The sequence below is a fragment of the Polypterus senegalus genome, chromosome 7 (assembly GCF_016835505.1).
Source record: "Polypterus senegalus isolate Bchr_013 chromosome 7, ASM1683550v1, whole genome shotgun sequence".
In the NCBI taxonomy this organism is placed as follows: Eukaryota; Metazoa; Chordata; class Cladistia; order Polypteriformes; family Polypteridae; genus Polypterus; species Polypterus senegalus.
The window spans coordinates 11,690,468-11,709,302 of record NC_053160.1 but is presented as its reverse complement, the minus strand read 5'-3'; the positions used below and the strand labels follow the sequence as shown (position 1 = coordinate 11,709,302).

Below are 18,835 nucleotides of genomic sequence, written 5' to 3'. Positions count from 1 at the left end.
AAATGGTAGCACCGGCCATGACAGCAAAAGGGTCCTGTTTTCAATTCCGTAAGTACCACCAAAGACGTGTGTGTAGGATTAATTGACAAATCCAAAATGGCAAGGTGTTGGTGAGCTGATCATGAATCATCCAATTTATGTTGTTGCCTTGCAATAATCCGTGCTGCCCCAAATTGACAGAACTCTCACCTGGATTGCTTGTGTCTGATAATTGGGGAATATTTTACATTATATTATTGAGTGTTTAAAGGAAAGCAAAGTCACAAATAGCCTTACCTGCTTGAAGTACTTCAATGAAAACTGGTACATTGGGTCTATTTCGGAGAGACTGGCGATTACAAAGTACATCACAGACCCACGGGTTGCTACGATGCGATATTTTTCTCTTGCAGCATTAATATTCACTTGAGTCGTTTCAGCCTCTCGTAATCTTGTCTTAATCGCACCTGAAGTAACCTGAAAACAGAAAGAGGACAAATGCTCACTCAAGTACTGAAGAATCCATTGTCACATTTTTGACACGTGTACTTATTTTTAAATTCCTTATGTGACGAGGATTGACAGGATTAGAAATGAGGGCATTAAAGGGTCAGCTCAGGTGGGACAGTTGGGAGACAAAGTCAGAGAGGCGAGATTGTGTTGGTTTGGACATGTGTACAGTTGTGGCCAAAAGTTTTCAGAATGACCCAAGTGCTGTTGGTGCTGCTTCAATGTTTTAGATCTGCGGTGGGCTGGCGCCCTGCCTGGGGTTTGTTTCCTGCCTTGTGCCCTGTGTTGGCTGGGATTGGCTCCAGCAGACCCCGTTACCCTGTAGTTAGGATATGGCAGGTTGGATAATGGATGGATGGATGTTTTAGATCTTCTTGTCAGATGTTTCTATGGTATACTGAAATAGAATTACGAGCATTTCATAAGTTTCAAAGGCTTTTATTGACAATGACATGAAGTTGATACAAAGAGTAAATATTTGCAGTGTTTGCCCTTCTTCCTTTTTCAAGACCTCTGCAATTCGCCCTGGCATGCTGTCTGTCAATCAACTTCTGGGCCAAATCCTGACTGATGGCAGCCGCCCATTCTTGCATAATCAATGCTTGGAGTTTGTCAGAATTGGTGGGTTTTTGTTTGTCCGCCCGCCACCTCTTGTGGATTGACCACAAGTTCTCAATGGAATGTAAGGTCTGGAGAGTTTCCTGGCCATGGGATTAAACCAAAGGGCTCCTCCCTTATGGTGGTCTCTTCTCTAAGCCTTCCTTCTATAACCCTTTCCCCAATTTTGATTGTGTGTGACATCAGCTTTATTCCTCTATAGTTTCCACAATCCTGAATATCACACTTCTCTTTATGAATGGGTACAACCCCACTGCTCCTCCACTCCACTAGTATTCTTTCCTGTTCGTAGATCTTCAGATGAGACATAAAACCGAGGTCCTGACTCTCTGAGGACCTAAAAGTGGGCATCCTTCAGTAAAGAGTATGCTGTACCCCGATATCCTGGCTAAGTTTCCCCCCACGCCCTAGTCATTCTGGCCCCCTAATTATCTCCTTTCTCTAATTGGCAATCTCTCTCTAAGACCCTTCACCACCTAACAGCTAATGTGTGGTGAGCATACTGGTGCAAAAATGGCTGCTGTCACATCATCAAGATGGATGCTACACATTAGTGGTGGTTGAAGTGGCTCCCCACTCACTTTGACTTATGAGAAAAGCACTACATTAATGTAAAGAATTATTACTATTATTATTATCTTCGGCATTAGATCCCACAACACATCTACTCCCTCGTCTCCTGAACTCTTCCACATTTCTTCTGGCCTTTCATCCCATCCTGTCGCCTTTCCATTCTTCATTCTTTCCACTGCCTCCTTTGATCCTCATTGGTACTTGCCCTTCATTTGGGACTTCATCCCCAAAATATTTCTTAATTCAACAGGTTTCAAAGTACCCCCCCATATATTTTTGATCCTATCGTGCTCATTCAAGAACATTCATTAATTTAGTCCATTATACTGAAGAATTTTTAATAATAATAATACATTTTATTAATATAGCACTTTACCTTGGTCAATGCACTTAAATAATTGAATCCATTAGCAAAATAATGTGATCCATTAGCTTCACGAAAAATTCCACATTAAATATTATCAATACTATACCTATGCACATGCTTTTGTGTTCACCTAATTTATTCAATTATGAAAAAAATAATACTACTGCCATATGATTTATTGCAGTCCCTAAAGATTTACATATAATTAACTGAGAATTGAAATTAAACTCTTTTTTCAGTACATCTTTACATTGAATTAAGAAAAATGTAACTGACAAGACATAATACCTAGTTAAGACACTGATAAGACTGAACAATAGCATGACAGAGAGACCACCCCAAAGAAACATAAGATTCAGAACACTTCAGGATTTTAAATAAACCTAGCTGGAAGATTGACAGAAACTTTTTATCCTAAAAATAAAGCTTATTCATATACTGCATTTCATAAACCGATTATCCCACTCAGGGTTATGAGACGTCAGTCTTTCTCTGAGAATAAGAATACTGAAGACAATGAAACTTAATCATATTAACAGTAATTATGTATGAAATGGAACAAGCTTAAAGGGTAATACAGTTTGGTAATATATAATTACGTTTATATTTCCACTTTGTCATGGGCAATGCTGTGTAACTCAGTTATATTACAGAAGAACTGTAGTAGAGGTGGTCCACATTAAAATACTTGGGGGGTCCACATTAATGACAAGTTGGACGGGTCTCAGAACACAGAGGAACTATAGAAGAAACAGCAGAGCAGGCTCTTCGTCTTTAGGAGATGACACTCCTTTAATGTGGGAAATTACTTCCTTCACATCTTTTTCAACTGTGTGATGGCCAGCGTGATGTGCCGGGCTGGTAACATCACTTCAAGAGAGGCCTGCATTGTGCTTCATTTGAGTTCAAGTTGATTCTCCATGAGACCACAGCATGGAACCATACACTGGCAACCATGGACAGGTAGAGCATTTCAAGTAGCTTGCCGCATACATCAAAAAACCTGAGTCTCCTTAAGATGTGTTGTTAGACCAGTCCAGTTGAACCTTGGGTTATCTACTGTCATCACATGATTCTCCATATCATGGTGGGAGAATGAGTGCACCAATTCCAGAAACAAGACAATGACAACCGGCTTTGAAACCATGATCGTGTCGAACTGTTGTGATGTGAGATTTTGCATATAACTTGATAAATATTTTGTATGTCTTTATTTGTAACTTAGGCAAAGCAATTTAAATTAACATAACAGCAATGGTTTGATGTTTTAAGAACCCATAACCACCCCCAAACACCCCCCCCATACCCCAAGGACTGAGTCTCTTTGAATTTTATGACAAGATTTGGGGGATGTGCCTAAAACCAGTTTGTCAAGTGTTTCTCTGCTAAAGTCTTTCAATCCCCGCAAGAAAGCCAGGCTGCCTAACTGCCAAGCTTTACCTTAACATATGGTTTTGGGGGGAGGTGTGAAGGTGTTCTATTCCCCCATTGGTCTGAAGTGTGGCTGTTTGGAATTGGCTTGTATCAAAAGCTTTTAAGTCCCATGATGTCCTATTGGCTCTAGGGGTTGGACAGGGGATCTATAAAGTTACTTGCTTTACTTCACCCTCTCTCTCTCTTACCAAATGATGAAGGAGCATCTCACACACCATGAACTGAAAAGAACAGCACAATGAAGAGCACAGCTCGGCAGCCATGTTGAGACAGGCATGCGGCCTGTTCTGAAGAAAGCTGACCATGAATGATGCCTTAACTAGAGAAATTTTAAGTAACAAACAAGTCTGTGTGCTGCCTGAACTACACATCACCATTTATCAGGTTGTATGGTTGACAATATTCAAATGTACTTTGCATATTGTTATTAATTATGAATATTACCAATAATACATTGTTTAAGTTGTAACTTAACTCCTGCTTGTCTTTTACTACACCTAATTGCCTGAGGTTATAGATGTAGAAGGGAAGGTGGGGAGAAGTTATAAAGTACAATACCTTATAAACAGTGGTAAGTCTAGAAGATTTGAGGCATTCTGACAAAGGCTACTTATTAATAATACAAAAGGGGAAAGCAGAGCAATATAATACTCTACCAAGACAAAACAAGAACCAGCAATGCTGCATATGTCACTGTATCAGAAAGCCTGACCTGTGACTCCCTTGACAAGTCCTATATTCACAGAACGCAAAATTCAGAAAACATTGTGCGACCTAAAAAGCAGTTTAACGACACTCTCTAGGGCAGCTTTATTAAAGGCCAGAACAGCATCAATAGCCACAGAATGTCACAAATGGTTCTGCATGATTTATTAGGCAGTCCTTTAGTGTGAGACTCTGATGATGCAAACCTCTTGACTCTACCATCCCAAAATGGGTTTAGTAGTCTCAGGTAACCCATATATATAGGGGACATTTGAAACATTTTAGCTGACCTACACAATGTCAGGTGATAGGCCTTTAATCTAAGTTTTGGTCAAAAGAAACAGGAGTGCAGTGTAACGAGAAGTTGTATTTTGAAATATTTTGCAAACTCAGGTTGTTGATAAGCTTCAAGTTCCAGGAAACTAACAATGATTTGGGTGTTCTGATGAGTTTGTTGCTTATGCATTTGAGTGATAACGATGTTTGTAACATTTTCTTCTTTTTTTTCCCCAAAAACATGTTTGACAGAAATTATATTCTGTTAATCTAATATGATGTCAGTGTGAATGAGATACAGACGTGGACAACTTTGCTGTTCCCTTTACAGCTCATTGAAAAAGTGCTATATGCCTCCTGAAAAAGGATGAAATGAAAAGCAGTTGTCCCCTGTGTACTTGCATGCCTTTGAAATGTCATCGAGAAAAGCAAAGCAGGTGTGAAAAGAGTTCAAGTACCGTATATACTCGCATTTAAGTTCTCCCACGGATAAGTCGGGGCTTGATTTTACCATACAAATTCCAGTATTTTATAATGTCGGTCGTATAAGTCAAATGCAGAAAACTCACGCTATTGGTGAAATTATGACATGCTAACGCCCACCTGAGAGAGTAACCACGGAGCACATGGCCTTTATTTTTGTATGCATTGAGCGTACGTGACCACATGGTAATACCTGAACTATTCCAAAGCGACGTTTGCACTGATTTGTGTTTTTTGTATCTCACACCCTCATACACCTTTATCATAAGAGCATCTTGTATCTACAATGGAGCATTGGATCAGAAGAAAATATGAAGCTAGTTTTAAACTAAACGTCATTGAAGTGGCAAAAGAAAATCGTATCTGCGCTGCTGCAACGAAATTCGATGCGTCTGAGAAACTGATGTGAGATTGGAGGAGGCAAGAAGATAATAAATATAAAAAAAAATTAAGCGTCGGATTTTTGAATGGGCGTATAAGTCAGGATCTGATTTTATGATCGATTTTTTGGGTTTCAAGACCCAACTTATGCACAAGTATATACGGTGTTGCTTATCCTACAAAGTATAATAATATAAAAGCATTGCTTATTCTACATTTTCAAATGGACTGGACACATTTGTTAGTAACCCTAGAAAAGATCATAAATAATTGTTTTTTTCAAAATTTGCTGTTTTGTTGAATTCATATCACACACGACTCCAATCACGCAATAAGTCATTCAGCCGAATCATTCACTCATTCATTTGGAATCATTGTGTGTCCCACACTGAACATGGGCCAGAGAAAGCAAAGGAGAGAGTCGTCTGAGGAGAAAAGAAAATGACAGACCAGCAAAGGCTAGAAGAACATCTCCAAGCAGCTTGATGTTCCTAAGACAACAGCTGCAAATATTATCGAGAAGTTTAAGGTCCATGGGACTGTTGCTCAAGATAAACAGGAGTGCAGTGTAAGGAGAAGCAGGATTTGAGAATAATTAGCATAACCAGGTTGTTCATAAGCTTTGAATTCCAGGGAATTAACACAGAGTTTGTTGTGGGAAGAATTTGTTGCTTATGAGCTTGAGTGATAATGATGTTTGTAACATTTTGGTTTTTTTTTGCACACACATTTTTTCAAACTGACATATGTCAGCACATCCTTCTAGTATAGAAGAGAACATGTGGCTAAGTGAACCAAAATGTCTTGTTTATGTGCTCATTTGACAAAAATTGTGGGGAGGTGCCGTCTTTGAAAAAACTGATACCATCAGAGACATCTTCTTGCTTGGAAAGAATTTTTTTTCTTCGCTTTAGATTGAGAAAACAATCATTTGCAACTAAAAAAAAAGTCACCTGGAAATGTTTACCTGCATCTTGCTGTTGCTAGGTAGTAAGAATTACAATTTTAATAATAATAATACTTCTTCACATTTATATAGCACTTTTCTCCTACTCAAAGCGCTTTTCATAATGAGTGAGGAGCCACTTCAACCACCACTAATGTGCAGCATTCACCTAGATGATGTGACGGCAGCCATTTTTGCACCAGTACACTCATCACACATTTGCTACTAAGTAGTGAAAGAATGAGAGATAATTAGCCAATTAGAGACAGAGAATGATTAGGGGGCCAAAATGACCAGACCATGGAAGGCAATTTAGCCTGGACATCGGGAAACACCCTACACTTTACAAAGGATCACAGAGTCAAGACCTGAAGGATGGCGCCATTTTACAGCACAGTGTTCCCGTCACTGCACTGGGGCATTGGGACCCCCATTCAGACCACAGAGTGAACGCCTTCTTGCTGGACTCATCAACACCTCTTCCAGCAGCAACTCAAGCTTTTTTTATACAGTAGACCCCCGAGAAGTTGCAGTTCAGGGTTTGCGGACTCAGTCGTTTGCAGATTTTTCCTTAGAACCTAACTATTAATTGTTAGCGGAAAGCGCAAATATCCTCTGCAATTTTTTATAGCTTTTTTCGTGGCAATACTGTGCTGTAGAGAGAACAGGAAGCAACCACTGAACTGAACCGAGAGCGTTGCTGCTGATTGACTGCTGCCCTGTGACGCGACTCCAGCGGAGTGTCCTTGTGTTTTTCATTTTGTTATTGTATTAATTTGGTTATTCTTAAACGCACAAGATGTTGCCAAATCGCCCCGCACCTTATAAGGCTTCTGGCACTGAGCCTAAGCGCCAGAAGAAGTTTAAAACACTCCGGGAGAAGGCTGAACTACTGGATTTGCTCCGGGTACTAAAATGATATGCTGCAGTAGCGCGCCACTATGGCATTAATGAAAGCACCGTACGCTACATAAAGAAGAACGAAGCAACGATCTGGAGTACCGTATCTGTAAGTTTCTGTGATAGTGCCAAAAAGGTAACGACCATAAGGAATAAAAATATTGTCAGGATGGAATCTGCCTTGGCATTGTGGATCACCGACTGCAGGAAGAAGAACATCCCCTTGGACGGTAACATCATCAATGAGAAAGCACGGAAATTGTACCAGCAGTTCACTACAGGAGACAATGTAGCAACTTCCCATCCCAATGTTCCTGAAACCTATAAAGAAAAGCCAGCACGAAACCCCACCAGAAGAAGACCCGTACAAAGATACAACTCCTCCTGAAGCGCCTGAAGAAGAGGTGCCACCCGAGGAGTTTTAAATCCTTTGCATCGTACTGCACAGCTAATTCATCATCATCATCAATATCATTCATCATTGGTGAGTACCCGTACATTTTACTGTATTTTAATTAAATGAAATTATGTATTTACTCTACTTATAACAAAGAAAACGCGCTTGCATGAATTACAGTATGTACAGCGGTAACATCGGTATTTTACATTCTAGCACTGCAGGAGACATAGCAGTACAGTACTGTACAGTATACGGGTTTACCTTTACATTCTGTTTTTAGGTAATGTATTAAGCTGAGTTTGCAATGAAATTAAAGTGCTTTGGGGGCATACTGTATTTAGGGTTTAAACTATAAAAATAGGCATTTAAAAGGCATTTTTTAACCACATCCAAAAGTTGCAGTTTTTCACAATTCGCGGGTGCTCTAGGAATGTAACCCCCGTGAATTTTGGGGGTGTACTGTATAGTTTTCCATCCATATAGCGACCAGGCCCGAACATGCTTAGCTTTGGGTGGCTGTCCTCCTCTGAAGTGCATGTGGGATGATTTTATGAAGATTTAACCCATCCATGTTGTATGAGTTTGTGTATCACTAAGTACTTGCTGTTATTAGTTTTGATACAAATAAAATTAGTTTGTGAGTGAAAGCGTAAAGCCAGTGTCTCTGTCTAAACTGATACTAGCAGGCCAGGAAAATTAGATTGTTCATTCTTTGTCTAACTGCAGTCCCTTAGAAGCACAAGAGGACACTCTCGTGAAGCCCCAGGTTGATATAATGGTTTGTAAGTAAAGACCACTCCAGTCAGTGAGCAGCCTGCCATAAAGGTCCTGAAGTTTAAACATGTAGGGAGCAGTGAGACAAGTAAGAGGTTACAGGTAACAGTCACATAATTGGTTTTGACATTTCTTCCTACTCTCCATCGAGAAAAGAACCTGATAGCTTAGCTGGCACCTTACATGTTAGGTAGGTGCATGCCATAGGTCAGTGGTTCTCAAACTGTGGGGCGGGCCCCGCTAGGGGGGCGCAAAGTAACAAAAAGGGGGGCGTGAAGATGTGAAAAAAAAGGAAACAAGAATCGAAAAATATGAAAAATACATCTATTGAAACCAAAACAAATGAACTTAAACTACATTCTGATAACTAGAAAAATAAATATAATAGAGTTAGATAAATGTCAATAAAAGTTAAGTAGGTATAATAAAATATGCATCTATGATATATCATTAACTAAAAAAGAACAAATTGGTATTAGTGGGCTCCTTTCAAAAAAACATTAGAGGGGTGCGATTAAAACTGTTATGAAAACTCGGGTCGCAAATACTTAAAGGTTGAGAAACGCTGCCGTAGGTGATAACACAATTACACATTATATAACATCATTCTTATTTTTAATGTCCACTGAGACTGAGAAACAGTGGAAGTATGCAGCCTATTTCTGTTCCCGCAACATTTGCTTTTGATTTTTTCTACTATTTTAATCTCATTATGTAAGCATGGCATGCACGTACAGTAAGCAGATGTGTTTGTTTCTTGTCAATTTCCTTCTGCTTTGCTGCACTCATGTAAACATTAAACAGACAGAGCGCCTGGCATGCAGGTTCATATCTGCCAGAGTAAAGCAAAAACCTTCCTCTGTTGATTTATAACCTAATGGGAAAATAAACCTACAACCAGGAACTGCAGGTTACACGTCTGTACTTTATGTAATGTTAACAAGACTTACTATACAGAAGGTTGAAAAAAAATGAACATTTTAATGCAGAATGAGAAAAATAAGCCTGGTTTTAAATTAAATGCCTGCACGACCTTCCCCTACAATGAAATTGCAACTGAGCGTCCCTTTCACTTCCTGGACTGCCTGTCCCTGCTGATCAAGTGAGGAGAAGGCTGAGAAAATATTACATGAACAAGGCTGCAGGGCCGGGTGGAATCAGACCCAGGGAGCTGAAAACACGTGCCAGACAGCTCTGCACCTTTTCTCCCTTTCCCTAAATTTGCAGAATGTTGCCCAGCTGTGAAAAACATCCTGTGTGATCCCAGTGCCAAATAAGGGGCATTCCAAAGATCCTAAGGAATTCATACCAGATGCACTTACTTCACACATCATGAAGACCTTTGATAGGCTGGTCCTAAAACATCTACGACAACTGGTCTCAGAACATCTGGATCCTCTACAGTTTTCCTATAGACACATACAGGTGTGGAGGACACTCTCATCTACATGCTCCACAGAGCCTACATCCACTTGGACAAAGCTGGTACCACAGTCAAGGTAATGTTCTTTGACTATACCAGTGCTTGTAACAGCAATCTGCCTCATCAACTGGAGAAAATGCTCAGGGCTTTGCATCTTGATGCCCCAACAATCTCCTGGACCATGGACTACCTGACCAACAGACAGCAGTTTGTGAGGCCGAGGGACTGTGTGTCGGTAATGGTGGTGTGTCAAGCATACAATTATACAACTTAAAATTATATATCGAGCACATCTGTCTCGACTAAAACTGTTTCCAGGACATGATCCAACCTGTGAACGTTGCAACCAAGTCCCAGCATCACTGGGTCACATGTTCTGGGCCTGCACCAAATTAACATTATTCTGAACAAAAATTTTGAATTACCTTTCAGACAGCCGTGGACTCACAATCCCTCATAACCCATTAACAGCTGTGTTTGGTGTTCTTCCAGAGTGGCTTAAAGTGGAGAAAGACAAACAAATCGTGATGGCATTCACTACACTGTTGGCAAGCAGACTCATTCTGATAAATTGGAAGAATCCAAACTCTCCTCTTTTAAGTCAGTGGGAAACCGATGTGTTATATTATTTGAAATTGGAAAAAATCAAATACTCAGAGGATCCGTACAGACTTTTTTCAAAACATGGCAGGATCTAATCATTAATATTTTAAAATATGTTCATAAAGCACAGAGAATTTATTAATTTTGGTATGTTTACAAGCCTTAAATTTAACACCGTTCGGCTTGCTCTCTCTCTCAGGGGTGGGGATCGATCTGTTCTTAACTCAGTTTTTCTTTTTGTAAAAACTTGATTGCTTTGTATGGATTGTAATAAAATTAATAAAAATAAAAAAAGAAATGGTGGTGTGTCATACTGGAGCACCTCAGGTAACTGTCCTGTCACTTTCCTGTTGACCATCCACACGACAGACTTCCAGCACAATACCTGCGCTTGCCATTTACAGAAATGTTCAGATGACTCCTCCATCATAGGCTGCATTAACAATGGAGATGAGTCGGAGTACAGGAAGGCTGTGGAGGACTTTGTCTTGTGCTGTTGGGACAACAACCTGCAATTTCAACATCAGCAAGACAAAAGAGCTGGTGGCTTTCTGACGTGCCAAGGAGCATCTGAGACCACCAATCACCATTCAGGAGGAGGATGTGGAAATGGTGCAGAGCTACAAGTTCCTGGGGGTTCACATAAACAACAACCTGGACTGGAGTGTGGTGCCGTACAAGAAAGTCCATAGCAGAGGAATTGTGTGGCAGGCCCGGCCGGGATGCCCCTGCTGTATATGTTCCGGGGGAGCAACCATAGGCAACTCGATACCTCCCCTGGACGCTTGGTGGCAGCCTCCCCTGGCCGGCAGTGATGCCTCAACCTCCTGCAGGGCTCCATGGGAGATGGGGTCCTCAACAGACCAGTTGGGAGTTGGGGTGGCTGCCAGGGGGTACTGCATGAATTCCACAGCCCAGCTGGACAACTCTACAGCCCCACCCGCAGGTGATCAAGCACCTGGAGCACTTGGGCTATCAAAAGGACCGGCAACCACCACTCAGGGCCAGAATCGGGAGGAAGAGGACGAGGTTGCCTGGGAGGAGTGGTGGTGCCAGAAGAAGGGTTGGTTGTTTGGATTAAGTGCTTGGGACTGTGTTATGCCTGTGGGGTTCACAGGGAAGATGTGCCCCACAGGTGAAGAAAAATAAAAGTCTTGTGTGTTTGACACGTGCCTCAGTGTGAATCTGTGCTGGGTCAGACACCTATATAGCGCCTTAATTCACAATTGCTACATACATTAAAATATGTGAGTCTCCTTAGCAGGCTGCCTGAAATGTTCTACAAGTCCATAGTAGCCAGTGTTGTATTCTTCACTGTGGTATGCTGGGGAAACAACTTGAGCACAACAACTTTAATCCAACACTACTACAAGGCCACATTTCATCTTCAGTTATTTTAAAGTACATCAGCTGTCCCAAGATTCTCAAATCTCACCCATTTTCTCCATGCTACACCAAAAAACATTGTACATTCTAATAAACATGTACAGTACCTTGTACTGTACTTTGTACAGTGATGCTAAATCTTTGAAAATGTGAAATAACTGCTTGCTTAATTAGGCTCGAAATCCAATTAAAAATAGAAATTGCTTGTAACAAAAACCTGAAGCCTGGGGTTAGGGGGTGTCGGGTCTCCTGGACTGAGTTTGCGAATAAATGTGTTAAACCAAAACTTTAACATGGACTGACGGTTAAAAATAATAATTAAGAATGGAATTATCAGGTTATGGGCGGCATGGTGGTGCAGTGGGTAGCGCTGCTGTCTCACAGTTAGGAGACCCAGGTTCACTTCCCGGGTCCTCCCTGTGTGGTGTTTGCATGTTCTCCCCGTGTCTGCGTGGGTTTCCTCTCACAGTCCAAAGACATGTAGGTTAGGTGCATTGGCAATCCTAAATTGTGTGTGGTGTGTGTGTGCCCTGTGGTTGGCTGGCACCCTGCCTGGGGTTTGTTTCCTGCCTTGTGCTCTGTGTTGGCTAGGATTGGCTCCAGGTGACCCTGTAGTTAGGATATAGCGGGTTGGATAATGGATGGATGGATTATCAGGATATGAAAATCTGAAACAGACTTTTATAATCCTTTAGCTAGAAGCAATTAGATTTTTTTCGTTTTCATTTAAGGTTCAGGTAAGGAGCAGCACCAGCTGAACTTCAAGGTCAAGGTCCTGTCAACTTTTGAGTGACAGTGGGCTCATTGGAAGAAGATCCAGGAAGAATTCAGACGTGAGTGTCAGTAGGCTTTGTACCCTAGGAACCAAGTTACCCGAACTATTCTATAACATTTCAGCAACAATTTACTCCTCTGATGCTGATCTTTCTGATCATAAAATCGGTCATTACAATAGCAATTGAGTGGGTGGCATGGTGGCACAGTGGGTAGTGCTGCTGCCTCACAATTAGGAGACCTGGGTTCGCTTCCCGGGTCCTCCCTGTGTGGAGTTTGCATGTTCTCCCCGTGTCTGCATGGGTTTCCTCCGGGTACTCCAATTCCTCCCACAGTCCAAAGACATGCAGGTTAGGTGCATTGGCGGTCCTAAATTGTCCCTGGTGTGTGTGTGTGTGTGTTTCCTGCGGTGGGCTGGTGCCCTGCTCGGGGTTTGTTTCTTGCCTTGCGCCCTGTGTTGGCTGGGATTGGCTCCAGCAGACCCCCGTGACCCTGTAGTTAGGATATAGCGGGTTGAATAATGCATGGATGGATAGCAATTGATGAGAAGAATTCATAATGAATTGCAGAATGACGGTATTTGAGGGTTCCTCTAGAGTGCCTCTTTCTCTTGCACGATTTGGCTCAAAAACTAATCGGCACATCAACATTTCATAACAGGCTTACATTTCAAGTTTGGTATTTTTCCGTCCAGCCATTTTAGCTCACACAATCATTATCGAGATATCAATATTTGGTATCTTGGAATTTGCTGAAATGCAGATTGACAAGCCACAATGCCTCTGAAGGAATGTCCTTTAGACAGGAGCTTTTTAGCAAGTCGCATCAGCTCTAAGTACAAAGACAAAAAATGAAGCTTTCAAAGAAAAGAACAGCAGACCAACTGTGAAGCATGGAGGAGGCTCGCTTAGGTTTTGGGACTGCTTTCCTGTGTCTGTCATGAGATGCCTTGAGTCTGTGCAGAGAACAATGAAACCTCAAGACTGTCAAGATATTCTGGAGTGAAACGTCCTGCCGAGTGTCAGAAAGCTCTGTCTCAGTCGCAGCTCATGGACCCTTTAACAGGATAAGGAGCCAAAACACACAGCTGAAAGCACAACCATTGGACATTGGACTATTCTGAAGTGGCCTTCTAGGAGCCCTGATTTGAATCTCATCAAACACCTATGGACAGAAGTGAAACCTGCAGTCTGGAGAAGACCCCCTTCAAAGCTGGCACAGTTGGAGCAGTTTGCTCAGGACGAGTTGCCCAGTCGACCTGCGGACAGGAGCAGAGGGTCTCATGGAAGGCTCCAGGGATTGTTTGTTTGCAGCGATTGAAAACTCTAAAGGCTGTGCAACAAAATATCAGGGTAAGGGTCCCATCATTTTTGTCCATGCCATTTTCATTTGAGTTTTTATTTAAAATATGCTGTTGAATCAAAACTCTGAAGCATTTTTGGTAAACAAAGAATAAACAATGCTGGGTGGCAATGACTTTTGTCAATTTCAAATGATTTCAGAGACAATTGTGGGTTCTTTTTTTGTGGAGGGGTACCGACAGCTGTAAAAAAAACTTAATGGATGAAATCTGGATTGTTTTGAATTTTCAAATTTAGTTTTATCATCCTGGTTTTTAGGATTTTGTTATTTCAACCTTCAAGGATAAAAATAAAACAAAACAAAAATACTGCATGCTGTTGTGTCCGCACAGATCTTTGCATGAAAAAGATCAATAGGAAGTGTTTTTCATTGTGAGTGGAGCAGATTATATTTTCAAATGCTAAGCTTGAATTGTAATGCAGGAGAGGGACCGTCAAGAAAAGAGGCTAAAGATTTGTAAAGGACAAAGCAAAACTCACAATCAATACAAAGGCGATGTTCAGTTTCCTGACTGCTTATATAAGTTGTCTTTTGAATTGTAGCCAACACTTAAATATGGTGGGCCTACTGTAGCTGCCGTGATGACACTTGTCAGCACGTTCAGATAAGCACTGAGCAATGACAACCAACTGGTAATAATACCAACTAATAAACAAAAAAACAGGAGTGGTCTCCTCTTGACTTTCTCGTATACTCAGATATGGAGATGGATATTTGAGGAGTAAACCGCAAGACAATAATTATATTTTTATATTATGTACATTAAAGAACCATCAAAAATAAATCAAATCAGATCTATACTAATAAAAGGCAAAGCCCTCACTGACTGACTCACTGTCTGACTCACTCATCACTAATATTCCAAATTCCCGTGTAGGTAGAAGGCTGAAATTTGGCAGGCACATTCCTTACAGCTTACTTACAAAAGTTAAGCAGGTTTCATTTTGAAATTCTACGCGTAACAGTCATAACTGGAACCTACTTATGTACATATATACGGCCATAGCCTGCAGCTCGGTCGTCGTGTGAGGCGGAGTTGCGTCCCTCATCGTCACGCCTCCCACGTAATTGAGTGCCTGCCCATATATGCCTGCCAAGTTGTTTGCCTGCCTATGGTAAAGTCATCCCTGATGGAGGATCACAGGAATCATGGGAAAGAGGGATCCTTTCATCAGAGCAACGTTTCAGCCGTGGCATGGCCAAATGGGGAGGCAGCTAGATGAATGAGGTCTCCAGGACTCTAAAAATATCCAAACCTAATTATGTCATATCATCTACTGTTAAACCGTACTTCTAAAATTTTTATTATGCTGTATTAAGGAATTGTTCTGTTCTGTGTATTGTATTGTATTGACCCCCTACTTTTGACACCCACTGCACGCCCAACCTACCTGGAAAGGGGTCTCTCTTTGAACTGCCTTTCCCGAGGTTTCTTCCATTTTCCCTACAAGGTTTTTATTGGGAGTTTTTCCTTGTCTTCTCAGAGAGTCAAGGCTGGGGGGCTGTCAAAAGGCAGGGCCTGTTAAAGCCCATTGCGGCACTTCCTGTGTGATTTTGGGCTATACAAAAATAAAATGTATTGTATTGTATTGTATATGGCCGTCTGTCAGCAGCAATCCAATAGACATGCTGCCGCTAAATATTTGCGGGTGAAGGACTGTGCTTATGCAAACGAAGATGACATAGTCAGGGATAGACTAGTGTTTGGCACAAAGTCAGCGAAAGTGCGAGAGAAACTTTTAAGTGCCGGGTCTTAGCTAACATTAAATAAAGCCGTGGACATCGCAACATCGCAGAAACCTGTTATCTTCACAACGGTTGACAAACACGGAATATAACTTGAACACAACACATCCTCCAAATACGAACCTGATTGAAAGAAATAATGATAATCAAATCCTTGATGACAGCAACACACATAACAGTGACAAAACAATTACATCGACAATCATGTTACGTTATTTTTAAAATGTTTCCTTTTCTTTTTCATAACTTCTTTAACACACTACTTCTCCGCTGAGAAGTGCGGGTATTTTGCTAGTTAATAATATGTTGAACAATTATTATAAAAGTGAAGTTGATCAGACTCTGTAGCTGAATGAATAAAAGGTAAAGTACCACTTCCGGTTAGCGGAAATAGCCCTAAAGGTGATAGAAATCTGTTTTGTACTTAATACTTGTATGCAAAATTTGGTTGACCTAAATGAAAGTGTACTCAAGTTATCGTGTTTACATACACATACACACACATACACAATTCCAAAAATGGTATTTTCAGCCTCAGGGAAGTCTAAAACTTCAAGATTCATCAAGATTTCGAAATGGAATTTTTGGAGGATTGCAATACTCTCCCCATACTTTGTATACGAGAAAGTCAGGGAGGTCTAAAACATCGAGATTTATCAAAATATTTGGACGATTACAGCACTTTCCCAATACTTTGTACACGAGAAAGTAAAAAGCTGCTTATTGCAAACTAGCCTGTACATTCAAAGACACACAGACATAATTCCAAAAATGATATTTTCGGACTAAGGGAGGTCTAAAATGTTGACATTCATCAAAATCTCAAAGTTGAATTTTTGGAGGATTTCAATAATTTCTCTACACTTTGTACACGAGAAAGTCAGGGAGGTCTAAAATGCTGAGATTCATCAAAATCTCGACATCGAATATTTGGACGATTACACTACACTCCCCGTACTTCGTAAACAAGAAAGTAAAAAAACTGCTTATTACAAACTAATCTGTACATTCAAAGAAACACAAACATAATTAAAAAATGGTATTTTCAGACTCAGGGAGGTCTAAAACGTTGAGATTCATCAAAATTTCTACATCGAATATTTGGACAGTTACAATACTTTCCCTATACGAGAGTCAAAAACGATAAATAATGGCACAACAAGGAATTACCGGTAATTATTGCAAGATCCTGACGTCTATTGAAAAGTTAGTACTCATTATAGTCTTGTAGAGAGTCAAAACTGGTGAGCTGTCAAAAAACAGGGCATGTTAAAGGTCTACTGAGGGATTGTTGGTGCGATTTTGGGCTATATAAAAAATATATTCTTGTTGTTTTATTATTAATGCTGCTAAATATTACATTCTACTTGAACTTAATATATCGATCACTTAGATGGAGAGCTCGAGAAAAACTTCAAAGGCACAGCTCAAAGAATCCTTTTTCTTAGCAGACAGGTCCCAGTTCCTGGAACTTCAATTATAAAGCTTGAGTACGCACAAAACCAGGCTCAATATGCGCACATGTAACTTCCCAAGCAAACATCTGAATTTATACAAGAAAACTTGACAGAGCAACTTGAATATATTTCTGCCAACTCATGCGTATAAAAATTTCAGAGGAACTTGGAAATGACGACACCTTTGACCGAGTAGGAAAATGCAGTCAAATCAGCTAAATGACGAGCTGCATGCTCATTAGTTCCTACCACCAAGACATAATTGTGATGTGAAATGATGTGACAAGCCTATTAAGCCTCAAAAGTGATGCACTGAAGAACTTTTTTAGCTTTTCGTCAGTTTATATCGGCTACTTGTTGTCTGTTCTCAGTGAACTTGTCGACAGGCCAGTTATAACTCCACCAAGCTTCATTCCGTCATATCTGCTGTACTGGAAGCCATTAATTGACTGGTGAGGCATAACATTCAGTTTACGTATGGTGTGGGTGCACATATGTAAAGCATAACGTCTTTCTGCCTACACAAAAAAGTCAATTTATATCATGGCTGGTTCTCCTAACGTGATCACTGCAATTTAATGCACTCATAAGGACACCTAGCAAGAATGAAGCTGCATTTGCTACTGACAAATAGTTACATTTCATTAATGCACAAGTCATCCAAGGTAAGATTGACAAAAGTCACGTCTTGCTACCCTGGGTCACCCGATGATTGATTCACTTATTTTGAGGCAAAGTAGATCTGACAGATGTGATGGTGCTGTACATGTTGGCCTGTTACATATGGCCTGTGCTATTCATTGTAACAGTAATACTGTCATTACAGGAGGCAGGTGATAATAGCTGCACGCCGCTACCCTTTACCTGACTCCCAGAAGGCACTATAATGCCACGTATGATCTTGAGCTCTCACTTGTGGAGCAGTGCCAGATACTCTTGAATGCAGATGGTGAGGTCTTGGCACATCAGGTGGGAGGCTGCTTGCTCTACCAGTCAATGAAGTTCTACAGCACTGTGACTACATATATATGAGGCTAGCATGCTCCATGTATGGATGTTTCAAGGTGGCACGTTCATATACGCACACTTGATTGTGGTTTATAAAGGGTACATCTTGTGGAAATGTGTGTATGGCAAGTTTTATAAAAATCAGCTTTTTTTTTTTTTTTGATATATGCATTTTCCTGTTTTTTTGCGGGGCGCATATTCACATGCATGAATAGATTGCAAAGTTTTATAACTAAGGACGTTAGACATTACATGGGGTGTTCTTTGGAGCTTTGGAACTCATCATCCAATCTTTGTGTTTCCTTTCACACACACACACACAGACACACACGCACATATATACAGTATATATATTGTGGCAGATGACCAGGGACCTTGCCCCGTCAGGATGCCAGAAGCAGGGAAGGACTGGGAGATGGGCAATATCTCCCCTGGGTGCAAGAGGGCAGCCCCCTTGGATTGCATCAGGGGCCACGGATACAGGAGAACCCTGTGGGGGTCCGTGGCCAACACCAGGGGGCGCCTGGATGGTTCCAGAGCCCTGGAGGACAGCACTTCCACCACACCAGGAAGTGCTACTGAACCAGGAACTATGTACGCCTGGAGTGCTTCCGGGTGCAAGGGCAGCACTTCCGCCACGCCAAGAAGTGCTGCTGGAAGACCATCACAGAACACCTGGAGCACATCCTGGGCGGGATTAAAGAGGCCGCCTCACTCCATTCGGAGAGCC

At 41.2% G+C, this 18,835-nt stretch overlaps 1 protein-coding gene across 1 annotated transcript in view; it reads right to left on the bottom strand.

Annotated features, from left to right (window-relative positions):
- Positions 1-18,835, bottom strand: part of dnah6 (dynein, axonemal, heavy chain 6) — a 433,707-nt gene that overhangs the window by 86,911 nt on the left and 327,961 nt on the right. The window contains exon 60 of the mRNA XM_039758084.1: positions 277-456. Coding sequence (XP_039614018.1) covers positions 277-456 — 180 coding nt within the window. The remainder of the gene's footprint in view (positions 1-276; positions 457-18,835) is intronic.